Here is a 15,563-nt window from a genome sequence, read left to right as displayed (position 1 = left end):
CTTCACATGGAGACAGGATGGGAAACAAACAATTGCATAACATTAACAGATAAAGGACAGAATTCCCCAAGAACTGGTAAACACAACAAGGACACAGACAAAAGGAATCCAAGAATATAATATATTTGGATTTTAAAAAAAACAAACAACCAAACACCACTAACCCCTCCCCCCCAAAAAAAAACCTCAAGAAAGCTCTATATGAAAGGATATTAAAGAAATGAAATTATAATGGATTAGAAAAAGTTGTGCTTTTTTTTTTTTAATAGAAAGCTAATTAAAGGAAAGCAAAAAGCAAAAGGTAGACCTTAACAGTCATTCTCCTTTCAAAATGCACAAAAGCCAACAGTGCAGTCCCCTCCCCGAGACTGGTGTTGCGATCAGTTTTAGTCAACGTCCTCACCAGTGTGCTAGTGAGGTCAAATCTTCAAACTTCTGCATGATCTTAAGTTTTTCAGGTAGTTAAATGCTGTTACAATTGCAAGGACATCAAAATGAACATAGAAAGCAAAAAAGTGGTAATGAGCTTCAATTTAGGTAAAAGTGAGGCTTCTAAAGAAAAATTCTGTAAATGATGCCCATAAGATACTGAACTTGGAACTGGTAGTTACAGCTTAGGATCCTGGAGTCACCACTGACAGTTTTCTGAAATCACCAGCTCAATGTGCAGCAGCAGCCGCAAGTGGCAACACAATGTTGGACACCATCAGAAAAAAAAATATTGAGAACAAGGTATCAGGTACTATTTTGCCAGTGTAAATCTTTTGTTCACCTAATTCTGGAATACTGTGTGCAGTTCTGGTCTCCCCGTCTAAGAAAGGTGAAAAAAGAGAAGGTACAGAGAGGCAACTAAAATCACCAAGGAGCTGCTGACCTTACGAGAAGAAATTGAAAAGACTGTGACTCTCCAATTTGGAGAGAAGAAATTAAGATGTTGATGGGTAAGGTGAATGCAGAACTGTTGCTCACTAAATCCTGCAAAACCGGAACTAGGAATCACTCTCAGAAACTATTAGATCATTCAAAACAAATACAGCAAAAGTTTACTACACAGAGGACAGGAAACCTCTTGAACTTTCTGCCACAGAATACTGCAGAAAAAGAGAGCATCAGCACATTCAAAAGGAATCAAACTGATGGACTACACATCTACAAAATGATACTAAAAGATAGAGTAAGGGACGCAGCCTTTAACAACCCTTAATACAAAAAGTGTGGATGCTGGTAGAGTACAACTGCATTGGACTGCATAAAGCGACCAGATCCACCTGCTTCCTGTAAGCACCATGTCCTATTGCTGCTGTTAGACGTAGATATGCACTATGCTCTGATCCAGTAAGGCATTATTTATATTCTTTCTGTATTCTCCAGAATACACGGACATCTTCAAAGAGAGATCGGGCTGGTACTTCAGCAACTGAATTTCAAGGGTTTTGCAGGTTCATGCCTCTCTGCTTTAAGCCTCTAAGGTCTCTATATTGGGCTATTTCCATTCACCCAAGAGAGACTTGTCACCCTAAAGTAAAGTTTGGGATTTTTTGTGGTTTTTGTTTTTTCTTTTTTTACAGTGACCACAGTCTGTCTAGACTCCTACTGTAGGAACTGTATTCAACAGCAAATGCTTAAGAGCAGGCAGGTGAAAGATGCTACACATGCCTGTTTCTCTCATCTTGGTCTTCTGGTCCAAAGGAAAAAACAGATAAAATGGGATTTCTCTCCTGCTACTGGTAGAAAGAGTTTATCTTCCATAGTGGTTTCACTTACCAAAGAGTGATAACAGCCCAATGTGCAAGTTAACAGATTTTATTCAACGAGTAGAAGCAGCAGGTACCTACTCCACTAAAAGAATTCAGAATAGTGGGTTGTCCTTTTACCTAAGCCCTACCCATGTGGAAAGTTCAGAGCTCTTATCAGATCGGGCTTCATGAGTGCTGCAGAAACTGAAGAGTGGTAGGATGTCCTGGTAGTCCCACAGGTAATTCCAGGACGTTGAACTAGGGCAGCTGTCAGAGAAGCAGGAGTTGCTTCTTCATTCAGCCCTTCCCACAATGTACTTTGAGAAAGATCAAACAGCAAAGCTGATCCTGAGTTATTGCAATTCCTGTTTCATCGCTTTCTCTTCTTCTTGACGAAGGTCCATTCTCCTTTACAAGAACGTATATTGATAGATATTATCTGCTACGTGATGTGGGTAGAACCTATAGATCCGGTCCCTTCTTGAGCCACAAGTCATGAATATGTTTCCTGAAATATGAACAAAACTTCTCATATTCTCTTTCCATTGTCCCAATTCAGGATAGAAGTCAACTGAGCCTTTACCAATCCTTGTCCCTTCCCTTAAATTAAGGGAAATCTTTAAAAAGTTAGCTTCCCCCTTTCCTACCTCTACCTTTCTTACCCAAGAAGCTACAGCTGTTCTCCTAAGGAAGTCCTGAGTCTTTCCCGAGTGTGGCCATCTTCTTGGAGCACAGCATTATCTCTCAACACCCTTTGCTATTTGAGCTGCCCTGGGTGTTTAAAGAAAATTGCAATGCTTAGGTAGGCCTGAACTTGGTCACAGTCTTGTTACTCTGATGGGAATTACCATGCTGAAAGTCTGCTAAAAGCATGCTAACATACACGAGACTAAAACCACAATTTGTTAGCATATTGTACAAGCTGTCAGAATAATTGTACACTGTGGTATTTTTTTTTACAGCTCTCCCTAGGGGTTCATTCCTATTATAGTAACTTGCTAGGGACATTTTTCTCCACCTGCTGGAGAAACAAATACTTGAAGACTGAGACAGCTACATTCTTTACAGACAAATCAAATTTCTGTGGCTTTACAAATTACTGTGGTCAACTACCCTAGCTGTCTATGTTTATGCTCTTAGCCAAGAGCAAGACAGCGCAACTCTGCTAAATTCACCATGAAATAAGATTATCACAAACTGTATCATTTCCTAGTTGTTGTAATCTAGAAATGGACACACAAGTAAGTGGTGCAACTCCACTGGCATATGTCAACATGTTAAGCCACAGTATCATGATTGCATGCACAAGTTCCTAGTGTGTTTCCATTTCTTGCAGTGGAGAAAATAGAATTCATTGTCTAGACAGACATGGAAGGTTACAAGAAAAAACAATTTGGAAAGGGACAGAAAGTTTGTTGCTTTTCATCCTCTGTTTTTTCAAAACAAAATATTAGATTCTCACTCAAAACCAACCGCAAAACTGGCATTCATACACATTTTGGGAATATTTGGGAAAACTTCACAACCACGCTTCTCATCTATTGAAATAGTTTTAGACAACTCACTTGAAATTGGATTATTCTCTCCTGGGAAAGGCACAAATACATTCTCTCAGTGTCTTTAAGGTAAAATGCACATTTATGGAGCTGCGATACTGGATCATCTGCATCCAATAACGCTGTTTGTTTATCTACTTTTCGAATTATCTGTGAATGAAAATTTTACATATATATTTAGGACAATTTCTGTACTTCATTACATTGGAGATTACACATGTACTGTTAGTAAAGCAAATGAAAGGTCATTTTTTTTTTTCATTTCCATGCCTCCTGTTTTAGTACCAACATTAGATTCATAATTCTCAATGCTTTTGAAACAAGAACACAACATTGAAGTGACACTCCATTCATACAGCTTCAATGTGCTGCATGCATATATATTTTATCTTTTTTGCTATAAGAGTGGGGAAAAAACTTGAAGCTTCAGCAAAATCTACTTTTGTTCCATTTCCTGGTACAAAAGAGCAGTAGGGTCAAGTATTAATAGACTTCTACAGAAGCTTCCACCATTGATAGCATCAACAACATTCTGTGGCAGACTGGTTGCTGAATGAGAACAGTTGAAAATAAGGGTTTACTTTAAAGGTATGGAGATGTCCTTAAGTACAGTTTTGCAAACACAACAATCATAGCGTATCTTAACAATAGTTGGTCATTAAATATTACTTAAAGACAACTGCAAAGAACAATTGTTCCTTACATCTGGCAGTTCAGTGAAAAAGTATCTGCTGACTTAATTCAGAGCTGTTATGCTAATTTATTTTTAAAAATTAAAAAAGTTATTCCCTTACAGACAGTGGAAATCTGTAGCTTGGAATTTTAACTCAACTTCTAGAAAAAAGTTTAATACTTCATTTTATGCAACATCAGCAGAAGCAGCAGCCAAAGTGCTTGAAGATTTCTAAGCCGACAATCAGAAAGCCAACCATGTCCTCTGGGATTTCTAATGATAATAAATGGCATTATTAGCAATATAAGTTTCAAGGTTAACCTGTTTCTTCAAAGTTCTTTGCATTAACCTATAAAATATCTGCAAGTTACCTTTTAATCACATCACCTTCAATCAATCTTGTAAGGCAGCATGACAAATGTTCCCAATAGCAAACAAAACAGGAACGTTTAGCCTAATTTGTTTTAATCTATTTCTACCTACAAATAAGGTTTCTGGAATCATAAATGATGGCATCTCCTTTCGGCAATAAAAAAATACTAACACAAAGCCCACAAATAAAGTGAGATCCTCTTACTGAATTTCATGTGCACTGAACCAGATCAGTAGTAACCAGGTCTGGATTTTTCTGTCAAATAATGTGATTAAAAAAAAAAAAGAAAAAAAAAAGATCTATTTAAACGATCATTTTATACCACTTACTCTGAGCAGGCTATCTTCTTTTTTAGCTAAGTTTGATATTGGGAAAGAATTTGTCATTACAGTCCTAGTAAAATAAGTCTGTGAAGGGGAACAAAAACCTGCCTGCAGGGAAGGTTGGTTTTACATTGGCACATTCTAAAAATTGTTTTTACTTAAAAGTGGAATTAGCAAAGCCTTGTATGAAATTCATAATGGGCTGACAAACCACAATTTCACAGAAGATCTCATATGAAGCATTGTTTATTATCAGTCACATAAAATTCCACTTAGGCTGGCATTTAGTGCATAAAACAGGAGAAAAAAAAAATCTACAATTATACTTAAATTTATTTACAAAAAACATTACTGTGTATCCAGCAAAAAAATTTTTTTTTTGGTTCACAAACCTTAAATGGTTATAATCAATTTTGTATCTGTGACACAGACAAGGGCTGAAATTGTCTCTTTCTAAAAAAAAAAAGTTATTCCAAAGGCTTTTCCAATGTTCCATATTTAAAACAGTGTTAATAAATGTCCAAAATGCTTTTGCAAGCTGATATTGGTATAATTATGTATCCTTAGAAATACACAGAAGTGCTTTTAGATTCAAATCAGTAGAACATTTTTAAAGCTGTGCTGAACTCAACAAATGGAATAGTCCTACTGGCTGCAAAGACTTTACTCATCTATTCGATATCAGTATTTAAAGTATTTTGCTACACTGGGACCTACATTACTGTTTTTAAAATAGACATTTTCTTAAGGACAGCTTGCAGATTAACCTACTTTGGCAGGTTTGAATTCTGAAAAATTCTCTATGCTTATTTTATGAGCTGTTCTTTGCTTACAGAATTAATCTGCAGGTATCAAAATACGCTTTTATTAAAATGAATGCCATTTTCCATATAAAACGTATTACCAAAAGGAAACATACAAAGCCAAAAATTGTAAACAATGCAAACCCAACTATGCAATTACTCTAAGTAGCCATCTACAAATGAATTACAGCATTGGAGAAATTAAACTGTACCAGTCTTGGGAGTGCCATGCCAGTTACTGAGCATACAAGTTTGACAGTCTGCCCATAATGAATGTAGCCGTCTCTCACTGTGAATTCTTCTCCTTCCGATTCATCATCATCCACTGTGTGAAACAGGAATTTTCACATTATTTGTTTTAATCACTGTTTTCCTCGATAGGAGGAACATTTAACATCACACTATTACATCAAATATACACTCAGTAACAAAACAAATCTGCATATGGGCAACTAATACGGAGGAAAAAATGCAGGACTTTTTTTTTGTGGGGATGAAGGGAGGGAAGTGAAAAAATATATTGCTTCATTTTTACTTACAGAGGTGAATGTAAAATGCTCCCCACTGTTGTGAACTGGCATGGAAATTACCACCTTCTACGTGCAAATATCTGGTGCTAACTGTTTGGGATCGAAGTCTATTAAATAGTGCCACTTTTGTCCCTGACGCAATACATACTGCAAGGAACACATACAGACTTGAGATTATAAAATTACTTCATTATTACATAGAAAAGTAACAAAAAGTCACAAATACAGTAAAATAAACTGATGAATACTGGAAATCAAGAAATAATTCTCAACTACTGGTTAATATAGAAAGTATTTATATTTGTGACAGATCAAAAATAATCACAAAATTACAAGAGGGATAACATACATAGTGGCTGTTCTCCAAAGACATGCTAGTTCACAGAATTTTGCCACTTAGCCAAATGGGCCAGTGCTTGCCAGCTGAAAACTCCCTTCTGTTCATAGCTCTCCAACAACTGATTATTTGAGCAGAAGCTTTAGCTTGCCCTTGTGAATTACTCAGACAACTTTCAGTGATCATTTGAAGTATATTTGAAGTATAAAGAAAAATTATTTTTACAAATAACAATCAACTGAAAGGAAGACAGACATAACTATGTAAAATTGTAACCATGCAACTCAAAATTTTCTCAGATCTGAACTTACTTATCATTCAAGAGAGAGAAATGCTAAGTCTGCTCCCGTAAAAAAAAAAATCAGCAACCAGCATTTTGCCGTCAAAACGGGCGTGTTCCTTCTACTTGGTTCATATTCACTGTCCATCAAAACTATCTGTCTGAATACAAAGTCAACAGTGGATACTCTGAGCTCACAGGCGTGAATTGCACAGTAACAGATTGCCTTTAGCCATGTGGAAAGCTAGCGGCCACATTCCATAGGTGAATGGGTTCCAGCCCAACACAGATGGAAGAGCCTTTTAAAGCACTAGTGAAGAGAGAGAGAAAAACAAACAAACAAAAAAAGGGTCTCTCTTGAGGTGCTCCAGTGGTATGCAGGCAAAAAACTTTGGAGGAAAAGCAAAAATGCTCCCAATTATATGTTAGCACCAAAGATACCTTTAGTTGAAAAACACAGTAAGCAAATAAATCTGGATGAAATATCACCATACAGATTTCTTAACCAATTACTTAAAAGGAACCATGCAAAAGATATTAAAAATAAAACCAACATGAAAATGGCATTAGACAGTAAGAAAGCGGCTGTGATGTGACTAAGTGTAGTTTGGATAACATGCTACTCATTTATCACAATCTGAAAGCTCTCTCTTTGATACTGATCAAAACATCCTAAGCACCAGATCATCGCAGCTTAAGAGATCCAACAGCTTAGAAAGCCGAGGTAGAGCATTCTTTATGCATTTGTCTACAAGGATTCACTCCTCAGAATAAAGTTTTTTTGGTGGGCCTTTTATATTTACTAAATAATAACTGTGACTGCATAAAACTCCACAGCATAACCTATCTATATTGGAATACTTTAAAATACACTGATGTGTACAGTTCTGAAATACATTAGAGAAAACAGAAATTGAAAATTTCATTGTATTTACTTTGTAGTCAGACATCAGAATACAAAAGAAAAAATTAGTAGGAGACAAAATGAATTGCTACATAAAGAAAAGAACTGTAAAATACTTACAGTCTGCATTTTTCAGTGACTGTTTCTTTTTAGAAGGTTTCGAGATGACTTTGATCCGTTTACTGAGGAACACACCGATGTCGTCACTATTGCCATAGAACATTTTTACCGATAACATGAAGTGCTTTCTCTTGTCTGAGTCTGATATGTATAACGTTTTGGCAGTGCAATAATTCTGTAGGTGAAAACATACTGTTGTTTCTTCTTTCAAGTCAGCCCAGTTCAAGAAACTATGTATATTTAATTATTAACAAAATAGGAAAACTGATGCAATAGTTTCTAAAACACATCAGAAACTGCTTTTTCTCTCTCTTCCATAGGGATATAATTTATGACTACTGTTTAGCTTTGTGAAGTTTAGCACCCGACTTCAGTACTTTAGCATCTTTCTAAAGACCCTTACCAGGACTGGAAAACAGATGATTAGAGACTGTAGCTGTGTCAAAGCCATCTCTGAGCGGTTAAGAGCACTACTAAAAATTACATTTGAGTAGAGCTATACAGGTAGTACACTAGGCATTCACAAGAGGCTGCCTGTGCAGAAAATGTGTTGAGCCAAACTTTTCTTGAAAGGATGGGAGACAACTGGGTTTTGAAACACTAGGAAGTTACTTTTGGCTAAGTCTTTATGGTAGGTGACAACAGGAGCTTAAAAAAAAAACCTCAAAAAGAACTTTTATTATTCTTTTTCTATTCAGCAACATATGAAGCATTTCTAAGTAGACTGTGCTGGAAATAGTAGGTAGCTGTAAAATACTGCTTAATAAAACAACCAGCTAAAATGAGCACTCACGTGCTGCCAGTTCTATTCCAACTGTTTAAGTCATCACAAGTATCTTGAAAAAAAATCTTGTAGCAATTTATATCACTGTAAAAAAATAACCTACTAAATTTATTAAGATGCTATTTTAATTGTATTTTTATGCAAAGGGACTTAAAGACCACTTCTAGCAGCAGATGTTGTTCAGATACTTCCTTGATGAGATTATCCATTCATGCAAGCCAGGAAGAGGGACACAGAGTTTGGGCCAGAAACTTTACTTCAGTTAACCACTGATGCCTACCAAATAACCTAACAGTTTACTGACTCTGAATCAACAGTCTACTAATGAAAGGTTAGTACCCTGCTATGATCCCATCAACCAAATCCACCTATTCAACTGTCCTACATATTTTTGAGGGATTTTTTTAAACCACTTATGTAGTATCTGCTACAGTGTAACAAAAGTTATCAAAAATAAGCAAGGGCATTTCTTGAAATATGCACCACGTAGCTATAATAATATCCTTTGCAGTAATCTGAGTGGTTTATTACAATTCTTCTACCTTTCCTTCCAAGTTGAGCTGCTGCATTTCTTGGTCACTGTTTCCTATTCCAATGAAGGCGCAAGGTTGTGACTCTTGCTCAGTGCAACCATCCCGTTCCATTTGCTCTTTTTTTTTCTTCCATCCACTGCCCATAAGATACACACATGGAGGAGGACAAAAGAACCTGAAAATGAAAAATGCATTATGAGATTACACACAGCTTTCAAGAAAATTCTTGAGACAGAAACTGTTGTGTACCCGAAACTTTCTCAGCCCATTCACACTTTGCATTAGAGTTTATACATGCATGCCCTTCATTTGCCTTGAAGATTTTCTAAAATGCAAATCAAAAAGAGAAAAAGCAAGGAAAGTCAGCATTAGTTGCACTGTCACTGAGTATCTTTCCAGTTCAATATATGATAGGTAACAGTCTGCATCCCCTATAAAACCAAAACGCTTTCTACCCTTACAAAGAAGAGATTCTCAAAGAAAATAAAAGGGCCTTGAAAGTGATGAGAGTGTTTTGCTTTTGTAGGTGCTTAACATGATGCAGCAATTAATACACACAGAACAGTTCCACAAACTAATTTAATGGACAACTGCTGACTATAATTCCTAAACATTTAGTGTTTCATCATTAGCAAGGAGGAAGTCTATTCTGTCCAAGCATAAATCTCTTCTGTTTTTAAATGGAATAGATGATTTTACATCTTCGTTGGTAACTGTAAAAGGTATGATCTAGTCTTTAGCAGCACTGACTGAAATCAGTCTAGATGCTACTTACAGCAACATGTTCAAAATTAAATGCAGCATTATACATACAATACAATGTATTGGTGTTGAAGTTTCTGCAAATTGTTAAAACACAAATCCTAATCACTTTTGGTTTTAGTTTAGCCAACAGCTGCAGTGTTTTTATCATCATTTAGTTAAGATCAAAGGTAAAAAAGCAGAATGAATAGATCCAGTTGTGAGGTAGCTAAAGAGGCACGAAGGGAGAGAATAACTGAAAAAGTTTAATTATTCAATTTATTTCAAATTGGAGAGTAGTGCTTAACTTGACGTTCCCGAAATCCAAAGACGACTCCTACCTTATACAGGTAGGTAGGAAGGATTTTTTTTTTTTTTTTTTTTTTTTTTTAAATTTGGCTTGGGGCAACTGAATTCATGGATTATTTCTATTAAATACCATATAAACCTCAATTAGTGGAAGTCAGCTTTAGTATGAAAATCAAGTCTAATACACTTCTTTATCTCACCTATTCAGCAAAATTACCTTTATTTAAGATATAAAATGCTCTTCTAAGTAACAGAATTCTTAATAGATGAAACCAAAGTCCTGAGATAATACTCACATAATAATAAAATGCAAATATTAAGAATCCATATAAGTAAATGCAAAGATTTGTAATCATTTCAGTTAATGCACACAATTAATGTATATTCTTTGTTAGAGAAACAACCAAATTTTAAGTTTTACTGCAATTCAAAATGTCTCAGTAGTTATAATGAGAAAAAATTACCCCCTGCAGGCAAAAAAAAAAAAAAATCAAACTTGCTGTCTTGCCAATAAATCCACAGTGAAAATTTTTCACTTAATTTCACTCTTTTTTAAAAACACAACAAAATTGATGATATACCAATATGCATGCAGCTTAAAGATCTATGAACGTCTTTCAAAAGTATTGTGCCTTGGTTTGAAAAAGACTGCCTACAAAAGAGAATTTGTAGAAAGCAGCTCACTACATGACATCAAAAGATCTGCACGATTGAGAAGCACATTAATTTGTGAAACTGCTCCTACAGATTGCTTTTTAAACTTAATTCTAAACAAATAAAAACAAATGCTGTATTTCCTCCATTATGATAATCCATTTCAGCAAAGACTTATAATAACAATTATTTGCTCCTTTTATTGCGTTCATACTGTTCTCAAACATAGAAATTTTGATAAATATGGAATTATGAGTTAACAGAAAGCCACTTGTAAAAGCAAACTATTCAAAGTTTAACAACTAACATTTTTTCATGTGCTTATTGCATCAGTTTTAACTATTTATATTTTACTCTTTGGGGTAATTATGGGTCATATGAAGGCTCTGGAATTTTTTTTCTTCCAATTGAAAATGTAGAACACAGAGAACCAAGGCAACAGGTAGAAACTTGCCAATTTGCAAAGCAGATGTTTCCTGATGGAACTGTCAACTTGAGAAACTACACAATAACTACCTCAAAAATAAAATTTAACACACTTGCAGTAGCAGCACAAGAGAATACTTCCACTAGCCCAGCCAGGAATCATAGAGCTGAAATCTATAGTTATCTGACATTAGAATGGGTTATTGCAATTTTATTGCTGTAAGAATAGAAGTTCTGAAATTTGAAAATCACCATGAATAGAAAGATTAAGCAGTAATAAATGTTATCAAACAACACACACTGTGTATCCCCTTTTTGCTTGCTATTCTGCTTTTTGCTTCTTATCTTCTGCTACCTGACCTCTGTTCCAGCTTTCTTCATGAAGATGCTGAATGATGCAGTAGGGTTATATTTAAGAACACCGTGAGTTTCTGTTACATGCCAATTAAGTCCTCCCGTCCCTACTACAAATTCTTGATCTCAAAACCAGGAATGCATTTCCTACTTTTCAATTGCATTTGTTTCAAACATTACATCAGCACAGATGACATGACCTAATTTCCTTCAAATGCTTCTCTATCCTAAAGGAAAAATGATCTTAAGAGGACTTATGTTTGTGAAGGAGACAGTGCAATGACAATGGTTAAAATCATAAAATTCATACTAAAGTACAAGGTGCATATTCACTTTCACATGACTGATCTGATTTATATATCCTATACCACCCCACATCTAGATGTAAATACCATAATTGTTGTTAAAAATCTATTCTGAGGCTCATCTACTCATTGCTGCAACTTTTGGCTTGTTTTAGGAAAACAGAAAATCAAAACAAAGCAAGAAATAACAGCTTTGGCATTACACTGAGAAAATTTCTACTGTAGACAATTGTGATCACATTTTAAAAAATCATTATAGATACACACACACATATATATATATATGGGTGGGAAGGAAGCAAGAGGTTAAGAGTCACCTTTTTATTAGACTGGCAAGGGGTCAAGCGAGGGCAACGATCATCCCCAAGTACTGTTTAGGAGGCCTACTCTACTTTGCCATCCCAGATAGAGGACCACCATCATGTTTCCCCTATGAACAATACTTTTCAAATGGGGGTTATGAACTAACTCCAAGGTTAGGAAATGCAATTTTTTGGAGAAGAAACTTCAACAGATGCATTTATTCAAGAGTTGATCTTTTGCCAGAAAAAGCACACCGCATAACTAGTCAGCTTTTGAACTCTCAAACTCGAATGACAATACAAGATCTTTTCAGTGTTAATGGATGTATCCCACTAATTTTCTTCTCAACAATTATAAGGTATTTCCAATAAAGAAATTATACAGAGACTAAAAATTGATATCAAACTTTATTAATGGAGCAACACTTTGCAAAAAAGAAACCAAACCCCTTGTATTCCAAGTACGTATAACACCATAAAGCAGACATCACACATTTACCTTTCTTCCTCATGTACTCTTTTTTATTTATCTTACTGGTTAGAACACAAGAAAAAAAATCCCAAACTTTTTTCATAACCTTTTTCAGTCCAGTTTTATTCTAAACCAAGTCCTTTGAATAACTGTGGCCACTAGATGGCAATGAAGACCTATAAGAAGCAAGTTTTAACCCATTGATGATGAGAAAACAAGCCACAATAATTAAAGCACTCTTTTTAAGTTAGAACACAGAGAAAAACCTTGGAAAACTGACTTACTGAACAAAGAAAGAAACTTTTGAAGCCGAGACAATTTTAAGTTTGGTTAAAACTTAAAAGTTTTAACTTTTAAGAGTCTGGACATTCACAATTTGAATGGGTTTTCTTAATGTGTCAGCCTCTAACTCACCCTTCAGATACAGACAAGTACAGTGTGGGGGCTTTTTACTTCATATTTACAATCCCAGGAACTCATGTATAGAAGAGATTAACTACAATTTTTCTATCCAATATAGTGTGAGTAAACCATGAGTATCCTCATATTTCTAATTTTCACAGACGATTAAAGAAAGTATCTTTGATATGTATAAAATAAGTGCTGGAAACAGGTTCTCTCATTAATAAAACATTTCCAATGTAAATAGAAATGTAAATGTTTATGTGAGAGGCTGGCTTTCAGATCACTATAAAGAGGAAAAGAGAGAAAGAAAATCACCTCCCCAAAATAAGTAAAGTAATTGAGGTAAAGTAATTTCCAGTATTAGTGATAGGAAATAAGGTAGGACAAAGTTTGGTGGAACAAATGAAAATACTCTTCCTTTGACCTTTGATTTACAGGGCCTACCTCTCTTTTTTCTTTAACCACAAAACTAAAGTAAGACTGAGTAGGAGGTAAAAATTCTTCTGAAGTATTAATCTGACCTATACTAAAAAGAAAATTATGTTGGAGGGAAAGGCAGCTGTGTCTGGTTCTTCTGAGCTTGTTCAGAATTTTCAGTACAAGAAGTAATGGTGGAAAATCATGTAGGATGTAATTTCCTCACTGGATTTATAACATATTCTTTTAATACCTCTTCTCTATGCCATGAGCAGACTGGCAATTCCTTGCCGAATGAGCAGTAAAACAACACAGGACATTCTTCCGTGAGGTAAACACCTAACAACTTAATCTAAAAAACACGAGATCTGTTAGGGATCAAGTCTGTGAGCTCTTTCATTACTGGAAGTATAACAACCAGGAATGTCTTTCCTGGACAAAACCTATTCCACCCTTGTTGGAGCTGCATGACAAGATGCAGATTCAGTGCTTCCTACTTGCTGATATAAAGCACAGTGACTGAACCAGGGTAACATTTTGGGATACCGGGTGTCTGCAAATACTTCACGTATTTAACACATCTCTACAACATTTTGTAGCGGACTCCTAGTTTCTCAGAAGAGTCTCTCTGTGATGCTCCTCCTATGCACCTTCCAAGAATTTGTGATCAGTATAATTAAAACGATGGGCAGTTTTAAATGAAGCTAACATTGGGACTGATACTAGCCAGAAAAGGTCAGAGGATCAATCTCCAAGAAGTAATGTGCCTTCTTACACTACAATGTCATGGGCTGCTCAAGTGAGGAAAGACCATAGTATTACCAACCTCACGTTAGACTCCGGGCTCAGTAACTCAGTACAGCAAACAGAAGCAAGCTGTTACTCATCTGTTCTGACAAATCTGTTCCATCAGACCAACTGGAAACTGAACATTTTTCCATGGCAAGAAAACCAAGCTGAGATTTGTCTAATGATGCTCCCCTTTATTCCAAACGACTTGAAGGGAAGAACAAGATAATTTTTAGTGTTTTCTGAGTCTTGACTGCAACAACAGAAAGTGGAAAGCTGAGTCTTTGGCTTATTGAGAACAATATGCCTTCAATTCCTTCAGCCCCTTCAGTCAATTCAGGCCAATCAATACAGAGAAAATATGTCACTTCAAGCAGACAAGCTACCCTAACTGAACTTGCCAGGAAGCAAGGAGTAGAAAGCAAAATAAAATCAGCTCATGTCATTGCTGCCTAGTTCTGATGCATTCAATGCTCTTTTTAAACCACAGGCTTCTGTTCACAAAGGTTTACTTTTTCAAATCATCCAAGTCACCCCTGTGTTCATCTTAAAGAAGTCTTTGCCTTCAGGAGGATTTAGAGGTGTCTACCAGCTGGTTTTATGTTCAAAGTGACATTAGCAGGGAAGTTTTTCCTTTGTACCTGTTGGTCAATTCCGAGTCGGTCAGGGCAGGAGGTGTGTTTGTCAATTACGCACGTTGTTCTGAGCATGAAACTACTCAGCAGTCTTCTGTCCTTTTTAGGAGCTGAAAGAACTAACAATATCCACTAAAGAATTCAATACAACAACAAATAAATGAAAAATCATTAGGTGCTAGGGTGCTAAGGGTGAAGTAGTAGAGTCATGGGGTAGGCCCTGGAAAAGGCTATGCTCTCAATAACAAGAGCATTAACCAGAGGGCAGGCACGCTCAGTTCAGTGAAGGAAAGTAATTGAGCAGAAAGTACAGGAGCTCCTTCGCTAACAGCTGTAAAACAAGACACAACTAGACCACTCTCAGGCTAATCAGTAGTGATAACGTTTAAACTCAGAACAGCATGTAATCCACAAATACCAATCTGGCTCACAGTCTTTGATGAACTATGTCTTGGAATCCAAAACACTTCAGTCCTTTAAACTGTTGAATGTTCACACTGTTCAGACTCTGAAGAGAGAAGTCCCAGTGAACAGTAAATATGGAAAAAATACAGGAAGCGCAAGCCAAACACCCACGCTCATCAGGACTAAACATCACCTGAGCCTCTATCAGCTGAATGCCTTTGAAAGATGACAGCCATCCAAAGGGAAACATTAGGCAAAAAGTCTTAAATTCAACTAAAGTCCATCCCTGAGCTTCTTACCTCCTGGCTTCTTTGTTAAACTAAACAACATTAACTTTGGGAAGAGCAAGGCTAATAAGAAGAGTTCACTCAAAAAAGAAAGAAGCCTCCTTTAATTA

General features: G+C 36.0%; 1 protein-coding gene across 7 annotated transcripts in view; it reads right to left on the bottom strand.

The window, feature by feature from the left end:
* RBPJ (recombination signal binding protein for immunoglobulin kappa J region) overlaps positions 1–15,563 on the bottom strand; it is a 162,799-nt gene that overhangs the window by 10,369 nt on the left and 136,867 nt on the right. For 6 of the 7 annotated variants that reach the window (XR_012995163.1, XM_076336061.1, XM_076336063.1 and 3 more), the window contains 5 exons: positions 8,962–9,127; positions 7,636–7,810; positions 6,004–6,141; positions 5,677–5,789; positions 3,302–3,442 (listed from right to left, as the gene is read on the bottom strand). Coding sequence is in view for 6 of the 7 variants with exons in the window: in XM_076336061.1 (XP_076192176.1) it covers positions 3,302–3,442; positions 5,677–5,789; positions 6,004–6,141; positions 7,636–7,810; positions 8,962–9,127 (733 nt within the window). In the remaining variant the exon portion in view is untranslated. The remainder of the gene's footprint in view (positions 1–3,301; positions 3,443–5,676; positions 5,790–6,003; positions 6,142–7,635; positions 7,811–8,961; positions 9,128–15,563) is intronic. The other variant, XM_076336060.1, reaches the window with a different exon arrangement.

The sequence above is a fragment of the Aptenodytes patagonicus genome, chromosome 4 (assembly GCF_965638725.1).
Source record: "Aptenodytes patagonicus chromosome 4, bAptPat1.pri.cur, whole genome shotgun sequence".
Lineage (NCBI taxonomy): Eukaryota > Metazoa > Chordata > Aves > Sphenisciformes > Spheniscidae > Aptenodytes > Aptenodytes patagonicus.
The sequence above is the reverse complement of the archived record's forward strand: the minus strand, read 5'-3'. Positions and strand labels throughout refer to the sequence as shown.